The 26,902-nt window shown below is 53.1% G+C and overlaps 1 protein-coding gene across 1 annotated transcript; it reads left to right on the top strand.

Annotated features, from left to right (window-relative positions):
• The first annotated feature begins 117 nt into the window (after positions 1-117).
• LOC136497884 (probable isoaspartyl peptidase/L-asparaginase 3) lies at positions 118-25,947 on the top strand. The gene is made up of 7 exons (XM_066493765.1): positions 118-248; positions 355-541; positions 1,593-1,657; positions 1,767-2,210; positions 2,284-2,342; positions 19,337-19,441; positions 25,570-25,947. Exons 1-7 carry the CDS (start codon positions 165-167, stop codon positions 25,787-25,789), a joined length of 1,164 nt encoding a protein of 387 aa, XP_066349862.1. The 5' UTR covers positions 118-164; the 3' UTR covers positions 25,790-25,947.
• The last annotated feature ends 955 nt before the right edge of the window (positions 25,948-26,902 follow it).

The raw sequence follows: 26,902 nt of genomic DNA, 5'->3' as shown, positions 1-26,902 counted from the left end.
GGAGCCCGCATTGAAGTATCAAACTGCCACCCCACTGACATGTGGGACATGTCCCCATCGAAGCGCCTGTATGGCTGTATGAGCAGATCGCGGTAAGCTTAGCAGTTAGCACCCAGGCACCGGCGGACTCGCCAGTCCGCCCCTTGTATCCAGAGTCAATCGCGATGCCCGCTTCCATGGATTCCATGAGGCGGAGCTCCGTGCGGTTTCTTATAGGGCTCCTGCTAATTCGGTTTTATTGGTGCTCGGTAAGCGTAGATCCGATTCGATTTGGTCTGTGGAGTTGTATTGGTTTGTTACATCATTTGATTGATGACGGATTTCGATTGTTGGGGTTTGTGGGAATGCAATCAGGGGGTGGGCGACGAAGGCGCGGGTGAAGTAGGCGCGGCGTTCCCGGTGGTGGTGAGCACCTGGCCGTTCCGGGAGGCGGTCAGAGCGGCGTGGAGGGTGGTTTCGGCGAGTGAAGGAGGTGGTTCGGCCATCGATGCTGTCGTCGCTGGCTGCTCGGCTTGCGAGGAGCTCCGCTGCGATGGTACAGGTCAGTCCCTGCTCCCTTGCACATGCCGTTCTTCTTATGGCAATCGAGCAAGGCCACAATTGTAGCTCACGAGACCGCCGAATGGCAATAGCGATGCTGCTCTCTGAAGTATATTGATGAATCAGCAGTAACACATTGAATCGAAACATGATACAACATCAGGGATTACAATAGAAATGGGTTGTTAAATTCATGGTTTATATCAGGACTATCTATAGTTGTTAAGTTGTATGCCAACATTGCTGTTTGCATCTGTAGTTCTCCAGCAGTAAAGTAAAGCTCTCTGTATCAATTGCATATGTTGTTCAATGCCTGGTACCACACCTTTAGAGCTCTTTTTTCCTGCATTGTCCCATCACAAGGGCTTATGCGTGAAACTGGTTCAAAATTTGTATACCTATATCAAACTGGATTTAGATTTCTCTACATACTATACATGTGCTTCCATTGCTGTCATAATTTAACATTCAAACATGCAGCCAAAACATTTCTCATAGACCATTGGTCCCTTTTGAGTTCCCCTAGTGGTACATTGAACCCAATTCTGTCCATTCATTTGATGAAGTAAATGGATAAACAATGGTTGCAGAGCTTAAATTGGATATTTTTCAGTTATGTGGCCTTATTATGTTGGCAATACTAAAAGATTCTAGTGATATGCGTGCCTGCATAATTCTTAACGCTTTGCTTTACATCGAGTTGTGAAACAAAATATAATGGTAAGTCTGAGGTCTTAATCTTAATACAAAGAAACATTGTGGTTTTACATTGCCTAAATTATTTTTCTCTTATGTAGTTACAAAGGTAAAATAATCCATGCACCAAAAATCCTTAAATGGTTAGCAGTGCAGTGTGAGGATAACACGAATTGCAACTGCTATTACATGCGGTTCATAGTGTTTTAACTCCTAATCCATTTATGGACAGTAATGGTCAAGCAGCCCTGCTTCTTGTTTTTTACTTATTGATTTGAACAACTTGCCTATTTTTAGCAGTGCATCTTGAATATATCAACCTGGTTATAATTTTAGTTATTTTACATGTCATGCAGTTGGTCCAGGTGGAAGTCCAGATGAGAACGGTGAAACTACCTTAGATGCTCTTGTCATGAATGGGGTAACATCTGCTTTACTTACTCATGCTGCAGTTCAGATTGATATTTTATTATGTTCCATCATTCATAGGGGATGCATATTGCATTATTTTCGCTTAAGGAAACTGTCAGGCAACAATGGAAATTGGAGCTGTGGCAGCCATGAGATATGTGAAGGATGGAATCAAGGCAGCAAAGTTAGTCATGGAGCACACCAAGCATACTCTGCTCGTTGGAGAGAAAGCAACAGCATTTGCAATTTCAATGGGTCTTCCAGGGCCAACTAACCTCAGTTCACCAGAGTCAATTGAGAAATGGGAAAAGTGGAGACAGAACTACTGCCAACCAAACTTCTGGAAAAATGTTGTTTCTGTCGTTGAGTGTGGTCCATACCGTCCTATCAATTTAGCCTCAGTTGAAGTTGAGGACTCTGTAAAGAATGAGGTAGATGGGAATCAAGATGGTCTCTGCCAGGGGTATTATGAAAGTGATAATTTCCTGGAGCCAATAAAGTCTTATTCGAAGATCGTTAATCGCCACAACCATGACACAATTTCTATGGCTGTGATTGACAAGGTAGCTATCACATTCGACGTTAGCTGACTCTTTCTGTTGTTGTGAAACTAATATCTGTGTTGTTTTCTATTAGATGGGCCACATAGCAGTTGGGACATCAACCAATGGTGCTACATTTAAAATTCCAGGAAGGTGAGCACTTTGACTACTGTTGGAATGTTGGGTGACTTCACATCACATCCCAACCGGCTTATCATAATTCTAACTAATCATGGACACTAAATATACTAGTTTCTGTTGATGGCTAAAATTATGGCCAACTGTTTGGGCCTGGTTGTTTAGGTAGTACCTGTCTTAGCTAAGTGTGTTTTTTTTCCTGTAACTCGGGCATTTTATTCACCGGCATTTTGTGTATCTAATTCCTTTGTACCATGAGATCTTACCATTTCATGGATCTTTCATATGTTTTTGGAGTGTGGTATCTAGTTACTGAGTGTCGGTGTTTCGTACAAACACTGGCAAGTAAATTTATAGTTATGCGCGTTAGGCTCGGATGGCGCGCTAAAGGACACAAGATTTATACTGGTTCGGGCCGAATGTCCCTACGTCTAGTTTGTTGCTGCTCGTGTTATTAGCACCGTGAACGGTTTATAGTAGGGGGTACAAACGATCGAGAGAGGGACTGGTCCCAAGTCTCTGATTGAAGGGTTGAAAGGAGACCAAGAGCTTTGTAGCAGCTTGACTGTGTGTGTGTTGTTCGGTCAAAAGTCCTCCCTCCCTGATGGGAGAAGCGCATCCCCTTTTATAGATGAAGGGGCTGACTTTACAAGGATGAGGGCTTTACCTAATCTTGTGGCTCACGTCTACGCGGCCTAGTTCTTCATTCTGATGAGTGCGAAGGAAAATAAGTGCCTACAATACTGTCGATGCCTCTGTAGAATGTCAGGTTGGTTACAGAATGCTGCCCTGCGCAGGGTATGGGTTGCAGCACGGTGGTTTGACTTATGAGCCTCCCCAGCCTTGCTCCGCACGCCTTCTGGTTCCTATGAGTCTTTGTCGGAGGGACGCGGGGTCGGGGTCCAGAGTAGCGCCGTGGGCAAGCTGTCCTGACTTGGTGGACCTGAGGGGTCAGGAAGCGGGCTCCGTTCCCTTGGGTCCATAGCGTGGCGACGGAAAATCCGTCGTTCGTGGGGATAACAAATTCTTTTCTGGAGCGTAGCGGTTGTCGTATATCTCTGTCGGGTTCTGTGTCTCAGAGCTGAAGGCGGCGCCTACAACTCTACAGGGCGAGGAGCACGCACCTGTAATACCTTTCGGGCTCTGTGGCGCCCGGAAGGGTCTAAAGTACCTGTCCCATCGTTTCCTGGCAGTACTTTTCCTGCCAGGGCGCAGGGTATGGTCCTTGGAGCCATGGTTGACCCGAACGTCTTGTCTTGCCCAGTCCTTATCTCCTAGGCGAGATCGAGCCCGCCCCCTCGCCCCTCCGGGGTCGGGCGAGGCGAAGTCTATCCCTCAGCCCTCGGGCGAGACCGAGCTCGTCCCTAAGGCGTCGGGCGAGACGGAGACTAGCCCTGAGCCCTCGGGCGAGGCAGAGCTATCTTCAAAGGCGTCAGGCGAGGCGGAGTCTATCCCTCAGCCCTCGGGCGAGACCGAGCCCGTCCCAAAGGCGTCGGGCGAGACGGAGACTAACCCTGAGCCCTTGGGCGAGGCAGAGCTATCTTCAAAGGCGTCGAGCGAGGCGGAACCAAACTCCTATCATTCGAATAAGGGACGTAACGGCGCCCTTATCCGTCCAGAAGTTTTTAACGTTCGGTGGTTATTGGTTCCACCTTCTGGGGTACCCCGGTATTAGGTCCCCGACAGTAGCCCTCGAGCCTCTAGGTGATTCGAGTAGAACCGTCTGGAGGGTGTTTTTTGATTTCGTCGAAGTTACTTTGCTAGAGGGTGCGCGCGAGCGCACCCGATGGGTGTAGCCCCCGAGCCCTCGGGTGATTCGAGTAGAGTTGCCCGGGGGGTTGTATCGGCCCCTTCGCGGGTAAGGCTGAAGGACTTAGTTTTTCGTCAACTGGATGTTTTTCCGAGGGGGTCGTGGCATCCCGTTCGCGGGGAACTCATTCAGGGCTGACCTAACTGGTGCTTGCGCCCTTGATTTCGGATCGTTCGCGGACCCTTCCTCAGTTGGGCCGGCCACTGAGCTTCTGGGCCCTAGGTGGGCCAAAGAGAAAAATGGTCTTCATGGCTTGTGTTTCCAGGTGGGTAGAGAGTCCGGATTCGCCTGGGGAAGGCGAACCGTCCACCGTGATTTTTGGGGTGAGAGGATAGGGACTGCGGGCGCGTGTCCCGTGACGTGACGCGGTGGTGCGCGTGGCAGGCCCGGAGATCGAGGCGGACGGTTGCCCTTCTCGCGTTCGTCGCCCCTATAAAACCACGGGGTTCACCCCCAAGGTTCCGTATTTCGCTCCCCTGCCTTTGCGTTCTGAAACATCCGCCGCCAATCGCCCCAACCTCCTGCGCCCGCACCGCCACCGTCGACCAGCTTGCATCCGTGTTGTAGCCGTCCGTTAAGCTTGCGCCTGCCTTTCTCCCCAATTGCTTTAATGGAGTTGTGAGGTAGATCTAGCATCACCTCACGGCGTTTGGAGGGCCTCGTCCATCGTGGCCTTCTCCGCCCGCTGTCCGCCGTCCAGGAGTGGCTGCTACCTGGCGACGAGGGTGAGCCGGTGCCGCCCGAAGGGTATGTCGTTTCTTTCGCTATCTTCCATGAGCGGGGATTTGCGGTACCCGCGCATAGATTCCTTCGGGGCTATTGGATTATTATGAGGTGGAGCTACAGCATCTTACTCCCAACGGGGTTCAACATATGGCGGCGTTTGTTGCCCTATGCGAGGGTTTCCTGGGGATCGATCCCCATTTTGATCTGTGGCGGCTATTTCTTTACCATTAGTTTGTCGAAGAGGAAGATTGGGGGGAAAGATGTGAATGCGCCGATGGGATGTGCCAGCATTCATCTGCGCCATACCCGGTCGAGGGGTTACCCATACATGCGTCTGGCGACATCCAACAAGGGATGACACTCGCAGTGGTTTTATGTTAGGGATAATGTGAGTGCCACCCTACCGAGGTACACTGGATGCCTTATTGAAGAGGCTCCGGAGTCGTGGGGCTGGGGCGTCCAGTCCAAAGACAAGAAACACCTCTCCGACCTTCTTTTCGCCCTCCAAGCCCTGAAGGATCGAGGGCGTAAAGGGGACGGGGATTATCGGCGCCTATCATGCGAGGAGGGTGGCGCCGCTGATGGCGCGTGCGCTTCCCCTGCATCGGATGATGCCCGAAATGTTGTTCGAGGGGACGGTGCTTATTGACGAGGCGCTCCCTTTTTCAGAAGTGGCGCAGCGCATTAAGGAGGCGACGGAGCCGATGAAGGATTCCAAAGGCAAGCGTCCTCGACATTGTGTATCCGGTGCCCAGGACATCCCCCAATGCGGCCGGAACCTGGGTTCTTCGAATTCGTAAGCCCTCTTCTCCCGTGCTCTTTTCTTTTTCCTGAATCTCTATTTTTTGATACTTGCTTTTGTGACGTTGGGACCAGCCGAGGGGGCTAGTCTTCAAAGATAGTCCGGTTCCGCTGCCGAAGGACAAGGCCGTGGCGGCGGTGAATCGACTCGCGGCCGAGCGGGACAAGAAAGCTAGGGAGCAGATGAAGAAGGCGAAACGACTGAAGCAGGAGGCACGGGACCGGGGAGAGGACGTGAGCAGTGATGATGACGACGACGACGATGATGACGATGAGGTAGTCGTCGACGTGGATTGGGGCGTCCTGGAGGATGAGGACACGCTGACAAGTGCCCACCCATCCGTGCAGGGACCCTTCCCGTTCCACACGGAGGGAAGTGAGTCGGTGGAGGCCGGAGAGTCCGCCGCTTCGCATGGCGTGCCGGCCGAGGATCGGTGGATGGGGGAAGGCGGGCTTGCCGCCGCCGACCCCGATATGATGGTGGAGGGGAGTGGCTCTGGTGCCGCGCCCCATGAGATGATGGAGGGGAGCGGCTCTGGTGCCGCGCCCCATGAGACGATGGAGGGGAGCGGCTCTGGTGCCGTGCCCCATGACGAGGTGAGGGAGATGAGCCCCACTGCCTCAGGAGCAGGGGGCAGGCTCGAAACGGTCCTCGCCTAGATGAGTCGGGGCAGGGATCTGGGGATCCGTCCCCAAAACGCTTCCGTCGGCCGAGGGCGTCAGCGTAAGCTGCTAATTCCCCTGTTTTCATCCTTTTTCCATTTCTATTTTGACCTAATGGCTATTACCTTTGTGCAGGTTCTTGCTGGACGGGTCGCCCCCTGGGGCTGGCGCCCAAGAAGAGCCTCGCCATTCAAGTGGGATGGATGGCGTCGCCTGGCGTCACCCCTGTTTCGGGCAGGAGTGGTGTCGACGTTGGAGCCACGTTGGCCGACCCGACGACGTCTATGGTGGCGCCCACGCCTGCGGTGGTTACCGAGCTGGCGGCTTCCTCCATGGCGGACGTGGTACAGCCGGCCGAGGGCCGCATACCGCCGGTGGAGGTGGTCGTGACCGCGCCAAGCCAGGATCAGCCGGGCGCAGCTGCGGTGGCGCTCGAGGGCGTAGTGCAATCCGCACCACCGGGGGCCCAGGTGGATCCGCCCATGGCGCTCGAAGTGGCCCAGATGGAGAAGGGTCTGGTCGGAGGGTCCTCGAGCGCGGTGGTGGTGCCGCATAGGGTCAGGAGGGAGCCGCCCCTGGCCCCTTTGTCGGGAGGAAGCCGCTCCCCCGCATGGGGGGAGCCGCCGCTCCAATGGATGGCCGCCCAGGATCCGACGTCAGCTCTTTTCTCGCTCGATGATCATGCCGAGAGCATGGAGCGGGAGGGTCTTGACATCGGAATCTCGACCATGCTGGATGCCCTGGACCAGGCCAGAGGAGCCCTGCGTGAAATCGTTGTTCCTACTACCCAGGTATTCGCTTGGTTTTCTTCTTTCTTCGCATGTTTTTGTGTTTTCGCATTTCTGATACCAGTCTTCTTCCTCTTCAGATTCTTGTTGCTCGTAGCCGGAATAAATCCCGATTCCTCCACGAGCAGAAGGCAGAGTGGGATCGCCTTTCCGAGGAGGCCTGGCTGCGAGCAGACATGGCCGCACAGCTTGCTGCCGCCCAGGAGCGGGAGGCCCAGGCGCGTCAGGACGCGGAAGAGGCCCATGGGATGTTTGAGGATTTATCGGCGAGGTCAAAGCTGGATGGGGAGGTGATCGCCAGGCTCCGAAAGGAGCGAGACGAGCTGCTGCAGAGGAATGCCGCGGCTAATGAGAAGGCCGGCGAGGTCCTAAAGGAGCTAGAGATGGAGCGGGACCTCAGGCGGAAGGCCGAGAGTAGGGCCACGGCCCTTCAGCAGAAGGTGGACGAGGACGTCGAGGTGGTCCGCTCTCTCTGGGCGGATCTCGGTGACGCGGTGAGCCGAAGGTTGAGCGCCGAAAACGTCTCCGTCAAGCTGGAAAAGGAGCTTGCCCATGCACGAAGGGCCCTTCAGGCTGAGAGCGATGAGCACGATCTTCTGCAAGCTACGGTCGGGGTGGTCCTTGATGCCCTGAAGGTGGTGGAGCCGGTGGAGACCAGCCCGCTCACGGCTCGTGCCGCAGGTATCACGGCTCGGGTGGGCCAGCTTGAGGAGAGTGCTTTTCACGCCGGGATCACCCAGGCCTTCACCATCGCCCATGCCCATTACGAGAAGGAAATCAACCTGAAGGTGATGAGCGAAGTTTTCCCATCCACCTATGAGGATGATGAGCTGGAGGCAATGGAGAAGATGGTTGCTCCCCTTGCGAAAAACCTGGCGGATAATCTGAAAGAGATGGTTCTCCCTTCGCGGGAGTAGTTAGTCGAATAATTTTGAGAACAACCTATATGTAATATGTGAACAAGTGTCGGTATTTTCGAGTCTGGACGCAGTTTCATGATTTTGCTTCGTAATTTTGTTTTGTTTGATTTTTTAGCGATCTTACCAATCTGTTCCCCCGAATCTTGCTGCTGGTCTTGATGCGAGGAGATTGTTTCGAAAGAAGGAAGGGAGGTAGCCGTACCTTAACCAGCCCCCGAGTAAGGTCCGACCCCCTGCATTTGCTGGGGTCAGGGGTTACTGGAGACCGGAACGTTCAGATGGAATCCTCATTCCGTGGTTTTGGTGACAGGGTCGACGAAGTCCTTGGATGGCATTGCAATATTCCCCGCCCTGTCTTCCAACAAAAATCCCCAACTGGGGACTCTATGGGCTCGGCAAGGTAGGGCCTTCGAACATGTGTCCCTGTATTGATTGGCTCGAGCCCCCGGGCCTTGTCAGGGTCTGATAGGGGTCGGCCGTAATTTGCGTGTTACCCCGTCCTCGATTTTCGCAATCGGAGGGGCTGAGTAAACGACACTTGCCTCGACGGCTCGAGTATCGCGCTCAACGAGCTCACTAACGGGTACGTTCGCGTGGAATCCGGGTCCATCATTTGCTGATGGGGTCGGCAGAGCCCTCTGGTGGCACTCCACAACTTCTTAACCCGCCTCCCGGCAGATGCCCGAGCCGTTCGATAGGCTCAGGCGGCCCGATGGCCTCTCCTCGATGGAGATTCTGTGGGTTTGGCTCGGGGTTAGAATCGAACGAGAAAAGGTTGAGACATCCCTGTCCGCTTCTGAGCGGGGTCGGGTCAGGGCCGCTGGGGCTTGTCTCAGTTATTTCTCCCTGGCTCTGTTCGGCACGAGGCGGCCTCGAGCCCTTCGCGGGCCGGCCTTCGAACCTTGGCCTGCTGCCGCCTATATCGAATGAGGCGACGGCCGTTTCGTGATGCGACACGAAGCGTTGGGATGTTTTGCATATGTATAATATAATTGAAATGAAGGCGGGGTCGGTAATGTTACCTTGGCGGTATGAGTGACGAAAAGCTCCTACCAGATGTGTCCGTGCGGGGTTCGGGCCCTGATGTTCGCGATGAGGTTAGAGTAACCTGCATAAGAATCACTATTCTTTGTTTTTCGTATCTCAGGTGGCGGTTCGAGCCGTTTAATTGACTTGGGCAGCCTGACAGCTTCTCCCTTGAGGGGAGATTCTGTAGGCGGACCCCTCCGAACCCTTCCTGAGAAGGCAGGCGTCGAAGCTGGAGACGCGGGGGGCGTTGAGTATGATTTTTCTGGTGAACAGAAACACCAGTAGCTACCGAGGCGTAGGGTCTGCTAGTTCGTGCAGTTTTACTCAAAGTTTTATGCCCGTATTTCGCGCCCTTAGCTTCAAGCGTATAGAGGGGTCGGGTGAGGAGGATGTCTAGACTGGTAGACATCCTCGGTAGCCCCCGAGTGATGTTCGTGTCCCCGCCGTTTGACGGGGTCGGAAGCTCGAGAATGAATTTTAATGCGTAAAGTAAGAAGGCAGAGATGCTTATCTTTCTTTGGACGTTCGTTCGTCGTCTCTCCTGGGCCGAATGGCCGGCCTAGAAGATCCGTTGGGGGTCAGATCGTCCCGTGGTCCTGCATGGGGAGGCGAAGGGTTGTCTGCCCATGTGGGTGCCTTAATTGCCGCGTCCGGAGCGGGTCAGTGGCGGGCCATACCCAGGCAGTGTCTAGTTTGACCAGGGGTGACGCCTCGTCGATCGGGGCACGTCCTGTCAGTTTCGGCGCGTCCCCTTAGGTATCTATCAGCATTAATTCCATATTTAAGGAGGCGAAGGGAGACGGTTTTTCGTCTAACCTTTCACCTTTCCTTAGCTGCAGCGCCTCTTTAAATAGGGAGGGGGAGGGGAGTTCTCATCCCACCTCCTCTTCTGCCTCTGAGCCGCTATCTCTCCTTCTTCCTTTCCGCCGAATGCATCCGTGTGTCGCGGCGGTTCCTGAGTGAGGAAGAGTAATGCCAGAGAGAGAGAAAACTCACAAATTCGCTCGTGAATCTGGAGCGTGATGTCGAGCCGAAGGTTATCCAGTGTAGATGAGATGGTGCGTGCCGCCCTTGCTGAGGAGTCGCTACTGCCGAAGGAGAAGGGGTGCTGGTGGGCGCCGTACGTCGTCGACTTCGTCGTCGTTCGCTGTGCTCCTCCTTTGGCGGGAGGCGTTTCCTGCCCTGACGCCGTTATCAGGGTTGTGGCTGGCGACGATGGCGTAGTCCCCGGACACCCTGGCGAAGGAGTCGCTGTCGAGGTTGCGGCTGACGACGATGGCGTAGTCCCCAGATGCCCTGGCGGAGGCGTCGCTATCAGGGTTGCGGCTGACGACGATGGCGTAGTCCCCGGACGCCCCGGCAGAGGTGTCGCTGATGACGGCGCCTTTGAAGATCCCGCAAAGCGACGAGATATCGTCGATGGAGAGTGTGGCGTGGTGGCCGCAGTAGACGAGCTGGCTCGTGTACATGCCCCGGGCGTCGCCGATGGAGAGCATGGTGCGGCGACCGTAGTAGACGAGCTGGCCCGTGTACACGCCCCGAGGCGTCGCCGATGGAGAGCGTGGCGCGGCGACCGCAAGCAGTACTTGTAGTAAAGCTAAGCAGAGACTGTAATTGAATAACTTTGTGGGGAAGACCCCGAGTAAACAGTCCTCTGAATTTACAAGTATATTAGTCCTTTTTGTAATGAAATCACTTTGTAAGTGGCGAATTTGTGCAAAAAATGAACAAATTTTCATCTTTTGCTTATGGCAAGCAATTTTTTATTTTTCTCTTTTTTGTAGAAATGATTTTAGTGCCCTCTGACCCTTCTCTCGGTCTAAATCGTAAGAAACTAGGAACGTGGGCGAACTAATTCTGATTGAACTGGTGAGCAAAGAGGTTGCAGCCACTAGGACGTGGGTGTCCCGCAGTCCTACCAGTTGTATTCAGAATTTGTTCCCAAAATCTTAGCCCTTAGGACTTGTTTATGAGAAGAATGGAAAACTTAGCGAATGTTTGCAAATATAACACAGGAGGTTTTTTGCAAGTGTAAGCGTAATACATGTATTACTCATGTCAGCCTCCGAGTGAGGTCTGGCCCCTCGCGATTTTGCAGGGGTCGGAAGTCACTAAGGATCGAGGTTTTGTAATGACAAAAACTGATAAGGAAGAGTGTATGCTTATTTTAAGGGTAAAAATGACGTAGCTGCTCAATGTTCCAGGCGTTGGTGAAGACCTCGCCGTTGATGGTTTTCAACCGGTAGGCGTCTGGGCGAAGTACTTCCGCGACGACGTAGGGCCCTTCCCAGGGCGGGGAGAGTTTGTGGCGGTCCTTGTTGCTTTGCACAAGACGGAGGACGAGGTCTCCGACGTTGAAGGCTCGACCCCGCACCCGTCGGCTGTGGTACCGTCGCAACGCCTGCTGGTACTTAGCCGAACGGAGGAGGGCGATGTCGCGGGCTTCATCTAGCTGGTCCATGGCGTCTTGGTGGGATGCCTCGGACCCCCTGTTCGTCGTATGCTCTGATTCTTGGTGCTCCATAGTCAAGGTCCGTTGGAAGAACTGGCCTCGGAACCGTAGACCATGAAGAAGGGTCTGTAGCCGGTGGCCCGGCTAGGAGTTGTCCTTAGGCTCCAGAGCATGGCCGGGAGCTCAGCGAGCCAGCGCGCGGCGAACTTGTTCAACCGGTTGAAAATTCTGGGTTTGAGGCCTTGAAGGAGCATGCCGTTTGTGCGCTCGACCTGCCTGTTCGTCCGGGGGTGTGCGACGGCTGCCCAATCGATCCGGATGTGTTGTTCATCACAGAATCGAATGAATTTCCTACCGGTGAACTGCGTGCCGTTGTCTGTGATGATGGAGTTCGGTACTCCAAAGCGATGGATGATGTCGAGGAAGAATAAGCACAGCTTGCTCGGATTTGATCGTGGATATTGGTCGAGCTTCAATCCATTTTGTAAACTTGTCTATGGTGACAAGCAGGTGGGTGAAGCCCTCGGGCGCCTTTTTGAGTGGCCCAACCAGGTCGAGTCCCCAGACCGCGAAGGGCCACGTGATGGGGATCATCTGGAGTGCCTGGGCCAGGAGGTGTGTTTACCGAGCGTAGTACTGACACCCTTCGTAGGTGCGTACAATTTGCTCGGCATCGGCTACTGCGGTGGGCCAGTAAAAGCCTTGTCGGAATGCATTTCCAACCAAGGTTCTTGGTGCGGCATGATGACCGCAGATTCCACCGTGGATGTCGCCCAGCAAGAGTTTCCCCTGTTCGCCAGGGATACAAAGTTGCAGAATACCGATGTGACTCCGTTTGTAGAGTTCGCCCTCTACAAGAACGAAGGACTTGGCGCGTCGCGCAAGCTGTCGGGCTTTCCGTCTTGTCCACTGGTAGTGTGTCGTGGAGGAGGTAGTCGAGGTAAAGCGTTCTCCATTCGTCGGGAGGGTCGGACTCTGCTGCTGGGTCCTCTTCAAGCGCCATGACCTTGGGGTCGGGCGGAGCGATTGGCGGATTGGCCCCTGGGATCGGACTAGATGGGCCATCGTCGGCTTGTTCCGACCCCGTGTAGCGTACCGAGGGTTTGTGCTGGTCGCTGGCAAAGACGCCTGCCAGGGACTGGATCTTGGCCGGATGCTGCTTTCGCAAGCGCGTTGGCTGCTTCGTTGAGGCGCCTTGGGATGTGATTGAGCTCAAGGCCGTCAAATCTGTCCTCCAGCCGTCAGGACTTCTTGGCAGTATGCCTCCATCTTGGCGTCAGTGGTAGCTCGACTCCTTCATGACCTGGTTGACGACCAGCTGGGAGTCGCCTCTGACGTCGAGACATCGGATGCCCAGCTCGATAGCGATTCGTAGGCCGTTGATGAGCGCTTCATACTTTGCGGTATTGTTTGATGAGGGAAAATGGAGCCGAACCATGTGCCTCATGCAGACCCCGACGGGAGATACGAAGATTAGTCCCGCGCCGGCGCCCTTCTTCATCAGCGATCCGTCGAAGTACATCGTCCAGTACTCTTGATTGGCGATTGTTGGTGGCATCTGGACCTCGGTCCACTCTGCGATGAAGTCAGCCAGTACCTGAGATTTGATTCGCTGTTCGGGGGGCATAAGAAATGCCCTGATCCATCAGCTCGAGCACCCACTTTGCGGTTCTTCCCATAGCGTCATGGCTACGGACGACCTCGCCGAGGGGGAACGATGTCACTACTGTTACAGGGTGTGATTCGAAGTAGTGGCGTAGCTTCCTCTTGGTGATGAGGACGGTGTAGAGGAGTTTCTAGGATTTGGGAGTAGCGGGCTTTGGAGTCGGATAACACCTCGCTAATGAAATACACAGGGCGCTACACCTTGAAGGCGTGCCCCTCTTCCTCTCGCTCTACCACCAAGGCGGAGCTGACCACCTGGGTGGTGGCCGATATATACAGTAGGAGGGACTCTCCGTTGCATGGAGGAACTAGGACCGGAGGTTTAGTTAAAAATCGCTTAACCATGTCAAGCGCCTCCTGAGCCTCGGCTGTCCACTCGAAGCGGTCAGATTTCTTTAGGAGTCGATAAAGGGGGAGTCCTCGTTCGCCGAGGCAGCGAAATGAATCGGCTGAGGGCGACCAGGCACCCTGTGATCCGCTGAACCCCCTTTATGCTTTGGATCGGGCCCATCCTTGTGATGGCTGATATCTTCTCTGGGTTGGCTTCGATGCCACTGCTCGGAGACGATGAAGCCGAGCAGCATGCCCCTCGGGACCCCGAAAACGCATTTTTCGGGATTGAGTTTGATGCTGTTTGCCCAGAGTTTCGCAAAGGTTTGTTCAAGGTCGGCGACAAGGTGGTCAGCTCGCTTGGACTTGACTACGATGTCATCGACATAGGCCTCAACGGTTCGCCCGATGAGGTCTCCGAAGCAATTGAGCATACAGCGCTGGTAAGTCGCCCCAGCATTCTTCAGACCGAACGACATTGAAATGTAGCAAAACGATCTGAAGGGGGTGATAAAAGATGTCGCGAGCTGGTCGGACTCTTTCATCGCGATTTGGTGGTAGCCGGAGTATGCGTCAAGGAAGCAGAGGGTTTCGCATCCCTAAGGTGGAATCGACTATTTGGTCTATTCATGGTAAAGGAAACGGATCCTTTGGACACGCTTTGTTGAGGCCGGTATAATCGACACACATTCTCCATTTCCTGCTCTTTTTCCGCACAAGAACGGGATTTGCTAACCACTCTAGGTGGTATACTTCCTTAATGAATCTTGCGGCCAGCAGTTTGGCTATCTCCTCGCTGATGGCCCTACGTTTCTCATCGAAGCGACGCAGGCGTTGCTTTCACCAGCTTGGAGCCCGGGTGAATTTTTAAGGTATGCTCGGCGACCTCCCTCGGGATGCCCGACATATCCGAGGGTTTCCACGCAAAGAATGTCTTTGTTATCGCGGAGGAAGTCGACGAGCGCGCTTTCCTATTCGGAGGAGAGCGCGGTCCCAATACGGACTTTTTTGCCCTCGGAGTTGCTGGGGTCCAAGAGGACCTCCTTGGATCCTTCCGTCGATTCGAACGACCCGGACAACCTCTTCATGTCAGGTGCCCCTTCAACGACCTCCTCCCTGAGGGTGGCGAGCTCTTTGGAGGCGATGACTGCGGATGCGTGTCCGCAGCATTCGACTTCGCACTCGTAAGCGCGCTAGAAGGAGGTGCCGATGGTGATGACCCCGTGAGGGCCCGGCATCTTCAGCTTAAGGTACGTATAATTGGGAACGGCCATGAACTTCGCGTAGCATGGTCGTCCCAGGATGGCGTGGAAAGTCCCCGGGAACCCCAATACGTCGAAGGTGAGGGTTTCAGTCCGGTAATGGACCAATCCCCGAAAGTTACGGGCAGATCGATTTGCCCTAGTGGCACGGCTTACCTACCAGGCACGACGCCATGGAAAGGCGCTCGGATGGGGTGGAGGTTCGTTCGGTCGACGCTTATCTCGTCGAGCGTCTTGGCGTACATGATGTTGAGGCCACTGCCTCCGTTCATCAGTACTTTCGTGAGCCGCTTTGGTCCGACAATCGGATCGACGACAAGCGGGTACCTTCTCGGATGTGGGACGGCATCCGGATGGTCGGTCCGGTCGAAGGTTATGGCGGATTCCGACCACCGGAGGAAGGCTGGCGTGGCCGGTCCGGCTATGTAGACCTCGCGGTGCGCGAGCTTCTGGCGGCGTTTGGAGTCGTAGACCGTTGATCCTCCAAAGATCATGAGGGCGCCGGTCGGCGTTGGGAAGGCGTCATCCTTCTCCTCTGCGTCGTCTGTGGCAGGGAACATGCTCCTTCCCCTGCTCCCCTTTGTTAAGGCCCCCAGACAAGTATTTGCGCATGAGGCCGCAATCCTTGTATAGATGCTTGGCCGGGAAGGCGTGGTTTGGTCATGGGCCCTCGAGCATTTTCTCGAAGTGGTTCGGAGTGCCTTCCGCGGGCTTCCGGCCACCTTTGCGGTCAGCAGCGGCCACGAGCGAGTTGTCGCGCCGTTGCTTCTTATTTTTCCTTTTGGCGGGACGGTTGGAAGCGCCTTCGCCGGCGTCCTCGTCCCGCCTTGTCCTTCCGTCGGAGCGATCGAAGATGGCTCCGACCGCCTCCTCTCTAGAGGCGTGACTGGTGGCGATCTCCAGGAGTTCCTTGGTAGTCCACGGGCCCTGCGTCCTAGCTTGTGGACCAGGGATTCATAGGTTGTCCCGGATAGGAAGGCTCCTATCACGTCGGCGTCGGCGACGTTAGGGAGCTCGTTGCACTGCCGAGAGAAGTGCTGGATGTACCCGCGGAGGGTTTCATCGGCCTTCTGGCGGTAGTTCTTGAGGTCCCATGGGTTTCCAGGGCGTTTGTACGTGCCCTGGAAGTTCCCACGAAGATCTTCGTCAGATCCGCCCAACTTTGAATGGCGTTGGACGGTAAGTGCTCCAGCCATGCTCGCGCCGAATCAGCCAAGAACAGCGGGAGATTGCGAATAATGAAATTATCATCACTCGCTCCACCGGCCTGACATGCAAGCCGATAGTCTTCGAGCCAAAGCCCGAGATTTGTTTCGCCAGAATATTTAGGGATGTTGGTAGGCGGTCGATGCCTTAGGGGGAACGCAGCGTTGAGGATGTGCCGATCGAAGGCCTAAGGGCCAGGTAGGCCGGGGCTCGGGCTTCGGTCCTCGTTGCTGTCGTAGCATCCGCCACGTCGGGGATGGTAGCCGCAGCGTGCTGCTTCTCCATCGTCGCCATAGGCGCGTTTGCGAGCGTCGATGATGCTGCGTACATTGTGGTCATGGTCGAGGCGTTGATGCACTGGGACGGCGGAGGGCTGCCTGCCGCCTGGCGGTGTTTGGTGAACGGATGCGTCCTTGGTGGGACGCACTGAGGGCGTGCGCTGGCTCGTGTCGGGTTCGTGTCGTCAGGGACAACGAACTTTCCGCCTGCTGCGCCGCCGCACGCTCGAGCAACGTGCGAATTTCTCGGTGGGCGCGGCGATCCTCGGACGTCGTGGCCTCCGGAAGGCCATGCAGCAAGGCGGTTGCTGCGGCGATGTTCTGGCTGGCTCGGGCAAAGTGAGGAAGGGTCACATCGTCGGTGAGGATCCTTTGGTGTACGGTGCGGGCCGTGGCGCGTGCGCGCCCCCCATCTTTGTGACGTTCAATCTCGCGATTGATGTCCACGTAATCCCGGACGAGCCCTTGCCCGGCCTCATCGATCTCTTGCTGACGGGCCCTCAGCTGCTCCATCCTTAGGCGAGATGGGGTTGTCGTCTCTTCCCCGGATCTGCCATCAGGGTTGTTTGTAGGGGTGACCTCTTCCCTGGAGACACTTTCGACGTGACCGTCGGGGGTCTGCGTCATGAATCATTCCCGGGAAGGGTGGTGGCTCCCCCTTCTGGAATCTGAGCTGGAGAACGATCCTGGCTCCTCGTTGAGGAGCCCGTAGAGGGTCTCCGTATCATGCTCAATCGCCCCCACGAACTCGATGTCTGTGGGTGACTGAACCACACGTGCCAGAATGTGGCCAGCGGTCGCCGCAGCGTTGCGGAGACCGAACGGAAACGCTGTCGGGGCGCTCCATATGGGACCTTCTGGACACAGGGTGACGTTGTGCGAGGCCTCCCTTGACGACTAGGGTCCAAGGGAGTTGCCCAGCGGGCCCTCAAGCCTAAGACGGCTGAGGTCGATGGAAGGGAGAGACGGGGCGGCTGTGTGAGTCAGCGCCTGCTCTCCTCCTAGTGTGATGATGAAATCTAGGTCGCCGAAACGCACGTGTGCGCCCGGGGCCCAGCTGACTGCATGGGTGGCCATCCGAGGCCTGATTTGGAACGCGCAAGCACCCCTACCTGGCGTGCCAACTATCAGTGTTTCGTACAAGCACCGGCAAGTAAATTTATAGTAATGCGCGTTAGGCTCGGATGGTGTGCTAAAGGACACAAGATTTATACTGGTTCGGGCCGAATGTCCCTACGTCCAGTTTGTTGCTGCTCGTGTTATTAGCACCGTGAACGGTTTGTAGTAGGGGGTATAAACGATCGAGAGAGGGACTGGTCCCAAGTCTCTGATGGAATGGTTGAAAGGAGACCAAGAGCTTTGTAGCAGCTTGACTGTGTGTGTGTTGTTTGGTCAAAAGTCCTCCCTCCCTGATGGGAGAAGCGCATCCCCTTTTATAGATGAAGGGGCTGGCTTTACAAGGATGAGGGCTTTATCTAATCTTGTGGCTCACGTCTACGCGGCCTGGTTCTTCATTCTGATGAGTGCGAAGGAAGATAAGTGCCTACAATACTGTCGATGCCTCTGTAGAATGTTAGGTTGGTTACAGAATGCTGCCCTGCGCTGGGTATGGGTTGCAGCACAGTGGTTTGACTTATGAGCCTCCCCAGCCTTGCTCCGCATGCCTTCTGGTTCCTATGAGTCTTTGTCGGAGGGACGCGGGGTCGGGGTCCGGAGTAGCGCCGTGGGCAAGCTGTCCTGACTTGGTGGACCTGAGGGGTCGGGAAGCGGGCTCCGCTCCCTTGGGTCCATAGCGTGGCGACGGAAAATCCGTCGTTCGTGGGGATAACAAATTCTTTTCTGGAGCGTAGCGGTTGTCGTATATCTCTGTCGGGTTCTGTGTCTCAGAGCTGAAGGCGGCGCCTACAACTCTACAGGGCGAGGAACACGCACCTGTAATACCTTTCAGGGCTCTATGGCGCCCGGAAGGGTCTAAAGCACCTGTCCCATCGTTTTCCTGGCAGTACTTTTCCTGTCAGGGCACAGGGTATGGTCCTTGGAGCCATGGTTGACCCTGAACGTCTTGTCTTGCCCAGTCCTTATCTCCTGGGCGAGACTGAGCCCGCCCCTTCGGGGTCGGGCGAGGCGGAGTCTATCCCTCAGCCCTCGGGCGAGACCGAGCCCGTCCCTAAGGCGTCGGGCGAGATGGAGACTAGCCCTGAGCCCTCGGGCGAGGCAGAGCTATCTTCAAAGGCATCGGGCGAGGCGGAGTCTATCCCTTAGCCCTCGAGCGAGACCTGAGCCCTGTCCCAAAGGCGTCGGGCGAGACGGAGACTAGCCCTGAGCCCTCGGGCGAGGCAGAGCTATCTTCAAAGGCGTCAGGCGAGGCGGAACCAAACTCCTGTCATTCGAATAAGGGACGTAACGACGCCCTTATCCGTCCAGAAGTTTTTAACGTTCGGTGGTTATTGGTTCCACCTTCTGGGGTACCCTCGGTATTAGGTCCCCGACACTGAGCCTGTTCGCTGGTTGGTTTCTGGGCTGATAAGCCCAGTTGGTGCTGGTTTGTTGTGAGAGGAAAACACTGTTGGCTGGCTGATAAGCCCTGGCTGAAACCAACAAGCGAACAGGCTGACTGTATGAATCAATCAGATCCTCTGGTCTTGTTATACTGGAGTGGTATTTTATATTTGAATCTCTCTGTATTGGATAATGATGTAAATCCGCCAGCTGTATTCTTTTTCCATGTACCAACTGCGTTATGCATTTTGCTTTTTTGTTACATGTGCTTAAACCATTTTTGCTATATGGTGAAACATGTCAGACTAGAACTCCTCTCTATAAGCCAGTGTCAGTGTCATCCATTGTTCCCCTAGAAACCTAAATGTTGGACTCTCTGCTTGGCATGGTACCCGCTTATTCATTTTTGTAACCATCTAACTCATAGAAATATAAAATCGAGATGAATTCATCTTTCTGCGAGAGGCCAATCTAGTTCTAAAATCCTCAATATTTTTGACAACTGAATGACCTTTGTGAAGAATTCTCAATTTCACTCTTTATAGCTAGTACTGAGTACCGACCAATCATTTGATTCCAGGGTAGGTGATGGACCAATACCAGGAGCTTCTTCATATGGTGATGATGAAGTTGGGGCTTGTGGAGCAACTGGTGATGGTGATATTATGATGCGCTTCCTTCCATGGTAATGAAAACATAATTTGTATTCAAAATGACATTTGAAAAAAGATGGTTCAGTGTGATGCCTATCTTCTCAATAGAACCGGATTAGTTGCTCCAAGCTGTGTGTTGGAAAGCCTGGTTTCCGGCAGTCGAGACACAAAAAACAATGATAGCCTTCGCCCGGTTTGGAGCCATGGGCGAAGGTGAGAGTAGTGAAAGGTGGGTCCAAACTTGACTAGAGTTGCATTAATGTCTCCCTCTCTCTTATACAGTGTTTGAGTCCCTCCTTTTATAGGGCACTATTTGCTAGAACTATTTTTTTACATTTTCTACCCCTTATCGGTTACAGTACATTCTGGGAATATTCCTATGCTAATGCAAGCCCCATGGGGGCAGTTTGAGTATCTTCTTTCCTTTACCGCCTTTGCCTGTTGGGCCGCCGTCGACGACCCAACATCGGCCCACGACCCAGTAATGCCGCCTGAGCGAGGGCTTTCCTTTGTTCCGGGGCCTTCGCCCGGGAAGCCTTCGTCGGAGCTTCCCGACCTTCTCTTCTCGCGTCCGTGACATAGCCTTCGCTCGTGCCGCAAGAGCCTTCGCCTCCGACTGCGTCCTGGCGCCTTCGTCGTGGCTCCTCGGCCTTCGCCTCACGCGATTTCTCGGGCGAAGGCCTATGCCTCCTTTCCCTGCACACTGTTCATAAGACTCGTTACCTTGTTAGTTCTTATAGCTAATGCAAACTTTGTCCTCCGCGTCTCATAACCGTGTCCCAACGGTTTCCCCATTGAGGGCTTGGTCTGATGCTGGCGGGCCTTGCACTCGAAACCTAGCCGTCAAGTTCTGAGGCGCGGAGGCTCTTTGCGTACGCGGAGGCTTTGGCACCTTTTCCCCTGGGACGCCTAGATCAGACCGCTGTGTTGGTGATGTGTCGTTATTTGATTCGCCGCGGTGGTTGCGGAACTAACGTGTTTTTGAACGGACGTGACCGTTGGCCCCAGAAGTCGAAGTGACGCAACGGGGGCTATATATGGGTCTATAGGTGAAGGCTCCCCTCGTCCCTATCTGAGCCATCGCTTTCGCTGCTGCTGCTTTCTACGTTGTCCCTTTGCGCCTAGTTTTTGCTTAGTTGGTGTTTGCCTTCGCTCCCTTTTGGGCTATCGCCGAGTCTTAGAAGTGGCTACGCTTGTCAGTCCGCCTCTGCGTCGGGCTTCCTTCTTTGGGCTGTACCGTCGCCTTCTCGGTGTTAGGTCTAGTGGGTGGTCTGTGCGGTTTCAAAAGTGTATGATTGTCAGTGCGAAGGCGTTAGGGCTTGAGGAGGATCTTTCTGGAGTTGAGGCCTCCGTTGCTGATTTGATAACCGTTGAAGAGGCAGGAGACATGGCTGGCTCATCTAGGACGTGGGATTTTGGACCTTCTCTTATGACGAAGGACATGATCGAGGAATTGCGGCAGTTGGGCTGCTTTGGTGATGCTAAGGTGGGGCCACCGGAGGGGGAGACGATTCCTAAGTCGAAGGCCGCTGATGCCGTGGTTTTCAAGGATTTCTTCCTTTGCGGCCTTTGCTTCCCGAAGCGTGCTTCGTTCGCCAAGTCTTGGAAGCGTTCGATCGAGGTACAACTTCACCATCTTACGCCCAATGGTATTGTTACCCTGACTAAGTTCTACTGGGCCTACTTGTCTTATGGCACGGAGCCCAACGTTGGTACTTTCTGTGAGTACTACAAGCTCTAGCGCCAGCCTAAACGAGTTAGCGAAGGCTAGTTGGTGGCACAGTATGGAAGCTATGCTTTTATGCCGTGAAGGAACCAAAAGGGCGAGAAGTTAGAGATCTCCTTCGCTTAGAAAAACAAGTGGTCGAAATATTGGATGCAATATTGGTTCTACGTGAGCATTTTACCTTTGGGTCCTATGATGTACCCGAGCATTTTACCTCTGCTTATGCCGAAGACACATTTTTCTGTATTGAGTTTTAGCCTGACTTCTCTTAGATTGGCGAAGGTTTCCTTTAAATCTGCTATGTGGTCTCCTTCATTGTTGCTCATCACCACAATATCATCAACATAAACTATAATATTTTTCTGCAGCTGTGGGCGAAGGACCGCCTTCGTCATTCTAGCGAAGGTTGATCCTGCGTTTTTTAATCCTTCGGGCATTCTTGTGTAACAATAAGTTCTGAAGGGGGTAGTGAAGCTTGTCTTCTCCTCATCTTCTTTGTTGAGCCAGATCTGGTGGTATCCTGAGAAGCAATCCAGGAGAGAGAAGCACTTGCATCCTGTTGCCTTATCGACGGAGGTGTCTATTCTTGGCAATGGAAACAGATCTTTCTTGCATGCTTTGTTTAGATCTCTGAAGCATATGCACATTCTCATCTTTTTTATTTTTCTTTGGCACTAGTACTAAATTTGTCAGCCATTCTGAGTACTTGACTTCTCTAATGACATTTGTGTTTAACAATCTCTGAACTTCGGCTTTTGCTGCTAAAATTCTCTCCTCTGACATTTTCCTTTGTCGTTGTTTCTTTGGCTTTATTCTAGGATTGATGTCAAGGGAGTGTTGTATAATGTCCCTGCTGACCTCTTTTAGGTCGGAGGCTGACTAGGCGAAGATGTCTTTGTTTTTTGCTAAGGTTTCTATGAGTTCTGCTTCCTCTTCTTTCGACAGGTTGTCTCCGATCATGACCTTTCTGTCTAGGACTGCATCTTCTAATGGGACTGCTTTTGTTTCTTCTTGATCCTTGAGATCTGTTTTTCTCTTCGGCATGTCCAGAGGCTCTGATAAGTTGTTTTTGGTTGTTTCAACAGAACTGATATTGCGCTGAGATTTATAGATTGCTCTTTCTATATTTCTTGCCCCTTTCTAACTGTCGTGGACTGTGATGGTTCCGTGTAAGGCTGGCATTTTTATACACAGATAGCCCATATGGATAGTTTCATTGAACTTGTTTGCAAACCCTCTTCCGAAGATGGCATTATAGGAGTAGTAGAGATCTACTACGTCGAAGGTTATGTATTCTGTTCATTGCGTTTTCCTGACCTCCGAAGGAGACTGGCAAGGATATTTTTCCTAATGCATCGATCCTTTTTCCTCTGAAACCTATTAATGGCGAGTCCGAAGGCTGCAACTGACTCCTACTTAGCTTCATCTAGTCGAAGGCATTGACAAAGATAATACCTACAGAGCTTCCTGGAATCTATGTGAACCTTGTTGATTTCCATCCTGCAATGTTAGCCTTGATCACCATGGCGTTTGTGTGAGGGTAACTTTCTAGCTGTAGACCTTGTTCTGAAGAAGGTGATTGGTGTCTTCGACTAATCTGTGTAGCGCACTAGGCCTTGGACTGCTATGTTGTTGACAAGCCTGAGGTGACCCTTTTTCTGCTTCTTTGTCTAGAACTCCATTGAAGAGCCTCTAGCTATATGCAATATCATGACGATGGTGGATAGGGGTGTGTGGGGGTTGATTTGGTTTTCTGGGTTGGGTTCGTTTTTAGGGTGTTGTTGGTTGTACTGGTGGAGGCGGAGGCAATGCCTCTAGCTACCTATCGTGTACTTGAGATGGTTGAGTGGTCTCGATGAATGTTATATGCGGAGGCCTTGGGTTTATGTAGATGAGGTTGGCTTATGTCCGTTGGTTGCTAGTTTGCCCCTATTGCTGGGTACTTGGTCGCCATGCGGGTAGGAAATTTGGGTAGTTGGCGGCGGCTAAAGTGGATGGGTGAATTTGGGTGGAGTTTAGGCTTGGGTATATTGGGCAGTATTGCTGCTGTGGAGATGCAGCGAGGGTATGGCTTACCTCTCTTGCGGGTTGTTGTGGTGGAGGTTGTGGATTTGCTCTGCTTTTGATCCTCTCTTGGGTCTCCTTAGCATCCGGGTAGTCCCTAGTGATGTGCCCCTTATTTTCTCCATGAAAGAAGCAATACTGCCTTCGTTGTCTTTGGTTTTGGTGTCTATTTTAGTTCCTGCCTTGGCCATTTCCCTTGCTTTCGGCTTGTTTCTGAGGTGCGTTGTTTGGGCCTGCCTTCGTCAGGTTGCTGCCCTTGTTGGCCGCTTCCTTGCTGCTCTATATTAAAGACATGTTGTCCTTGCCCTTGCGGTGGCTTACGACTGGCCTTGGCTTCTGCCTCCTCTCTGGGCGTTTCTGCTGTTGCCCTGGAATTGTTTACTCTGGTTTTGCTCTTCTAGTCTTCTGCAGAGGTCATTGTCAGATCTGCAATATTTCTCAAATTCTCTATAAAGGTCTTCAATAGTCCTTGGCTTTTCTCTGGCTAGATGAGCTGGCCTTGATTGCTGCTTCGATAGCCACATCTTCCGGAATATTTGGTGCTTTTGCTTTTATTTGCACAAATTTTTGGAATTAGTCTTTTAAGGCTTCTCCTTGATTTTGCTTGTATTGAAACAGATCCATGGAAGTCAAGGATTCACTTGAGAATCCCTTAAAATTTGCACGGATCTTGCCGCGGAGGTCTTCCCATGAATACTAAGAGCTTGGCTTCAGCATCTAATACCAGGCTAGCGCGTCACCTTCTGCCGCAATGACGAAAGATTTGGCTAGCACCGCTTCATTTCCACCAGTGGAGGCTACAGTTGCCTCAAAGCTCATGATGAATTGTCGTGGGTTTGATCTTCCATTAAATTTGGGCAAAGTGATGGGTTTGTATGAGGGAGGCCAGGGTGAGCTCTGGATGCCTTCGGATAGTGGTGATTTGGAATCAATGGTTCTGTGGGTTTATGGCAAGGTGTAAGGTGTGCCGAAGGTTGGTTGAGCTGTTGTGCGTGACGGGGGGGGGGGGGGGGGGTTTGGCTTTGATTAGCTGAGTGGAGCTGGTTGGACGTATTGATTTTAGATAGCAAAGGCTACATACTTTGTATGTCCGCCCGTAGAACGGCTAGCTGCTGCCTGATTTCCGCTGCATGTCTAGGCTGCCCGTTGATTTTTGCGGCGAAGGCTGCTGTGACCCTATCTCTTTCTTGCTGCATGCTCTGCAACTGAGCCTGTAGTTGTTGAAGCTCTTGCTCCGGAGTGGGACTTGGGGCTTGCTGCTCCTCGGATGCGGGAGGCTGGTCTTCGACCACGGGCTCTTCTTCAACTTGATCTTCTGGGGCGCTAGCGTAGGTGCTGCGGGCACTACGCCTTGGTCGTCCTCTCGTCGAGGGCTCTGCGGGAATCCTAGCGAAGGCTGCTCTCTTTCTTGCTGTCGTGTGTCTTGCTTGGCCAACACGCGGTGGGCGCTAATGTTGGAAAGCCTAGTTTCTAGCAGTCGAGACACAGAAAAACAATGATAGCCTTCGCCCGATCTGGAGCCCTGGGCGAAGGTGAGAGTAGTGAAAGGTGGCTACGAACTAGACTAGAGTTGCATTAATGTCTCCTTCTCTCTTGTACAGAGTTTGAGTCCCTCTTTTTATAGGGTACTATTTGCTAGAACTATTCTTTACATTTTCTACCCCTTGTCGGTTACCGTACATTTCGAGAATATTCCTATGCTAATGCAAGCCCCATGGGGCAGTTTGGGTATCTTCTTTCCTTTATCGCTTTTGCCGGTTGGGCCGCCGTCGATGACCCAACATCGGCCCACGGCCCAGTAATGCCGCCGAGCGAAGGGCTTTGTCTGGTTCCGGAGCCTCCACCCGGGAAGCCATCGCCGGAGCTTCCCTGACCTTCGCTTATGGCGTCCGTGACATAGCCTTCGCTCGTGCCGTAAGAGCCTCCGCCTTCGACCGCGTCCTGGCGCCTTCGCCGCGGCTCCCCGGCCTTCGCCTCACGCGATCTCCCGGGCTGAAGGCCTATGCCTCCTTTCCCTCACACTGTTCATAAGACTCGTTAGCTGTTAGTTCTTATAGCTGTTGCGAACTTTGTCCTCTGCGTCTCATAACCGTGTCCCAACACTATGATTTTCTTTGAAAGAAAGAGAGATGACAGAGTTGTGCTCTGGTTTTTATGAACTTTTCCCCCCTCATTTTTTTTCAAGTGTAGCATCCTAACACATGATGGTATGCAATTGCAATCATATTTGGGCATTCAATTTTAAACAGTCCCTGCATATCCAATTGTAAACACTAATGCTGGTAACAGCTTATGCTAATCATTTTCTCTATCCCAACTTTATCGACTCTCATGCACTTCATGCCAGTCTTATTATAAATTCTGTTGTAGCTATCAAGTGGTGGAGAGCATGCGACAAGGGATGAATCCTCGAGACGCTGCCAAAGATGCTACATCGATAATTGCCCGCAAATACCCAGATTTCATCGGTGCTGTATTTGCAGTCAACAAGGAGGGAGTGCACGCCGGGGCATGCCACGGATGGACATTCCAATACTCTGTACGGAATTCCAGCGTGCAGGATGTGGAGGTCATCACTGTATATCCTTAGCAATGGAAATTCACCGAAAACAAAAGTTTGCTTTATCAGCAGGTAGAATATTTACTCGTGGTGATGAACATTATTTTTTTTCACAACCGCCCCTGTTGATGTTTTAAAAATGTCCTGTGCAGATTATTCCAATGTTTTCTTAAAGCCGATTGTTTTGACACGAGTAGTACTATAATGTACCATTTTGACCTTAGTTTTTTTTTCTTCTATAAAAAGTGTCAAGAGTGTCTTCCAAACATCTTCCATTGGATCTGTCCTGTTTCTTTTTTCTCGAATACGCAAAAGATTTACGTATCATTGTAATTAAGAAGAAGAAGTTTAACCATACACATGACACGCTTCTAATGAGTGCCCTAGAAGGTCTTACAGTTGTGACTGGACCTTCCTAGCAGACTGTTTTGAACTTTGATATTACATAAAAAGTAAACAACTGAACTAAGAGCAGCACAGTAACCAACGGAGCTGGGCGTCTCCGCTACTGGCCACGCGACCCTGGTTCGTCATCCAAGAAGAGTCTTCTACCAGTCCTAGCATTGGTCGCCGGGAATAGTGCGTCCAGTGCTTCGACTTCGCTCGACGTCAAGTTCCTTGCGAATAAGTCGTCGTATGCTCGCTTGGACGCGGATGAGATTGGAGTTGCCGGCGGTGCAAAGCCCATCCTCTGCATGAGGAGCACCTCGCCCTGATTGGAGGTCGGAATGTGCGCCAGCGGCTAAGCGGCAATCAGTCTGCTCCGTTTTGGTCGGGGTTGCCTTGTGGTTGCCACCTTCTACCTTAGTGGGCTAGCAATTAATGGCGACATTTGCTTGAGCTGCACCTCCTCAGTGAACCGTGCGAGATGCCGGGCAGCTTCGCGTGGTGTGGGCGTCGCATCGCTGTGGTTGGTGCAACCATCTGCGACGCCGGGTGCTCCCGCTCGTGGCGGCGTGAGCTGTGGTGGCCCCTGAACTAACGACATCAGAGACAAGTCTGTCGTCCACTGAGCAGCCGTCGTCGGGGAATAGGTGTCCGCCACTGGTGCTTCAACTTCCTAAGGGGCTGTCGTAGCAGGCAGACACTCAGGTGTTGCTGCTCTCATTGGTCGGCTCACGACGAGCGAGGCGGCAAGCTCCT

This window comes from Miscanthus floridulus, chromosome 12 (genome assembly GCF_019320115.1).
Source record: "Miscanthus floridulus cultivar M001 chromosome 12, ASM1932011v1, whole genome shotgun sequence".
NCBI classification, from domain to species: Eukaryota; Viridiplantae; Streptophyta; class Magnoliopsida; order Poales; family Poaceae; genus Miscanthus; species Miscanthus floridulus.
Note: the sequence above shows the minus strand (reverse complement) of the source record. Positions and strands in the feature narration are given on the sequence as shown.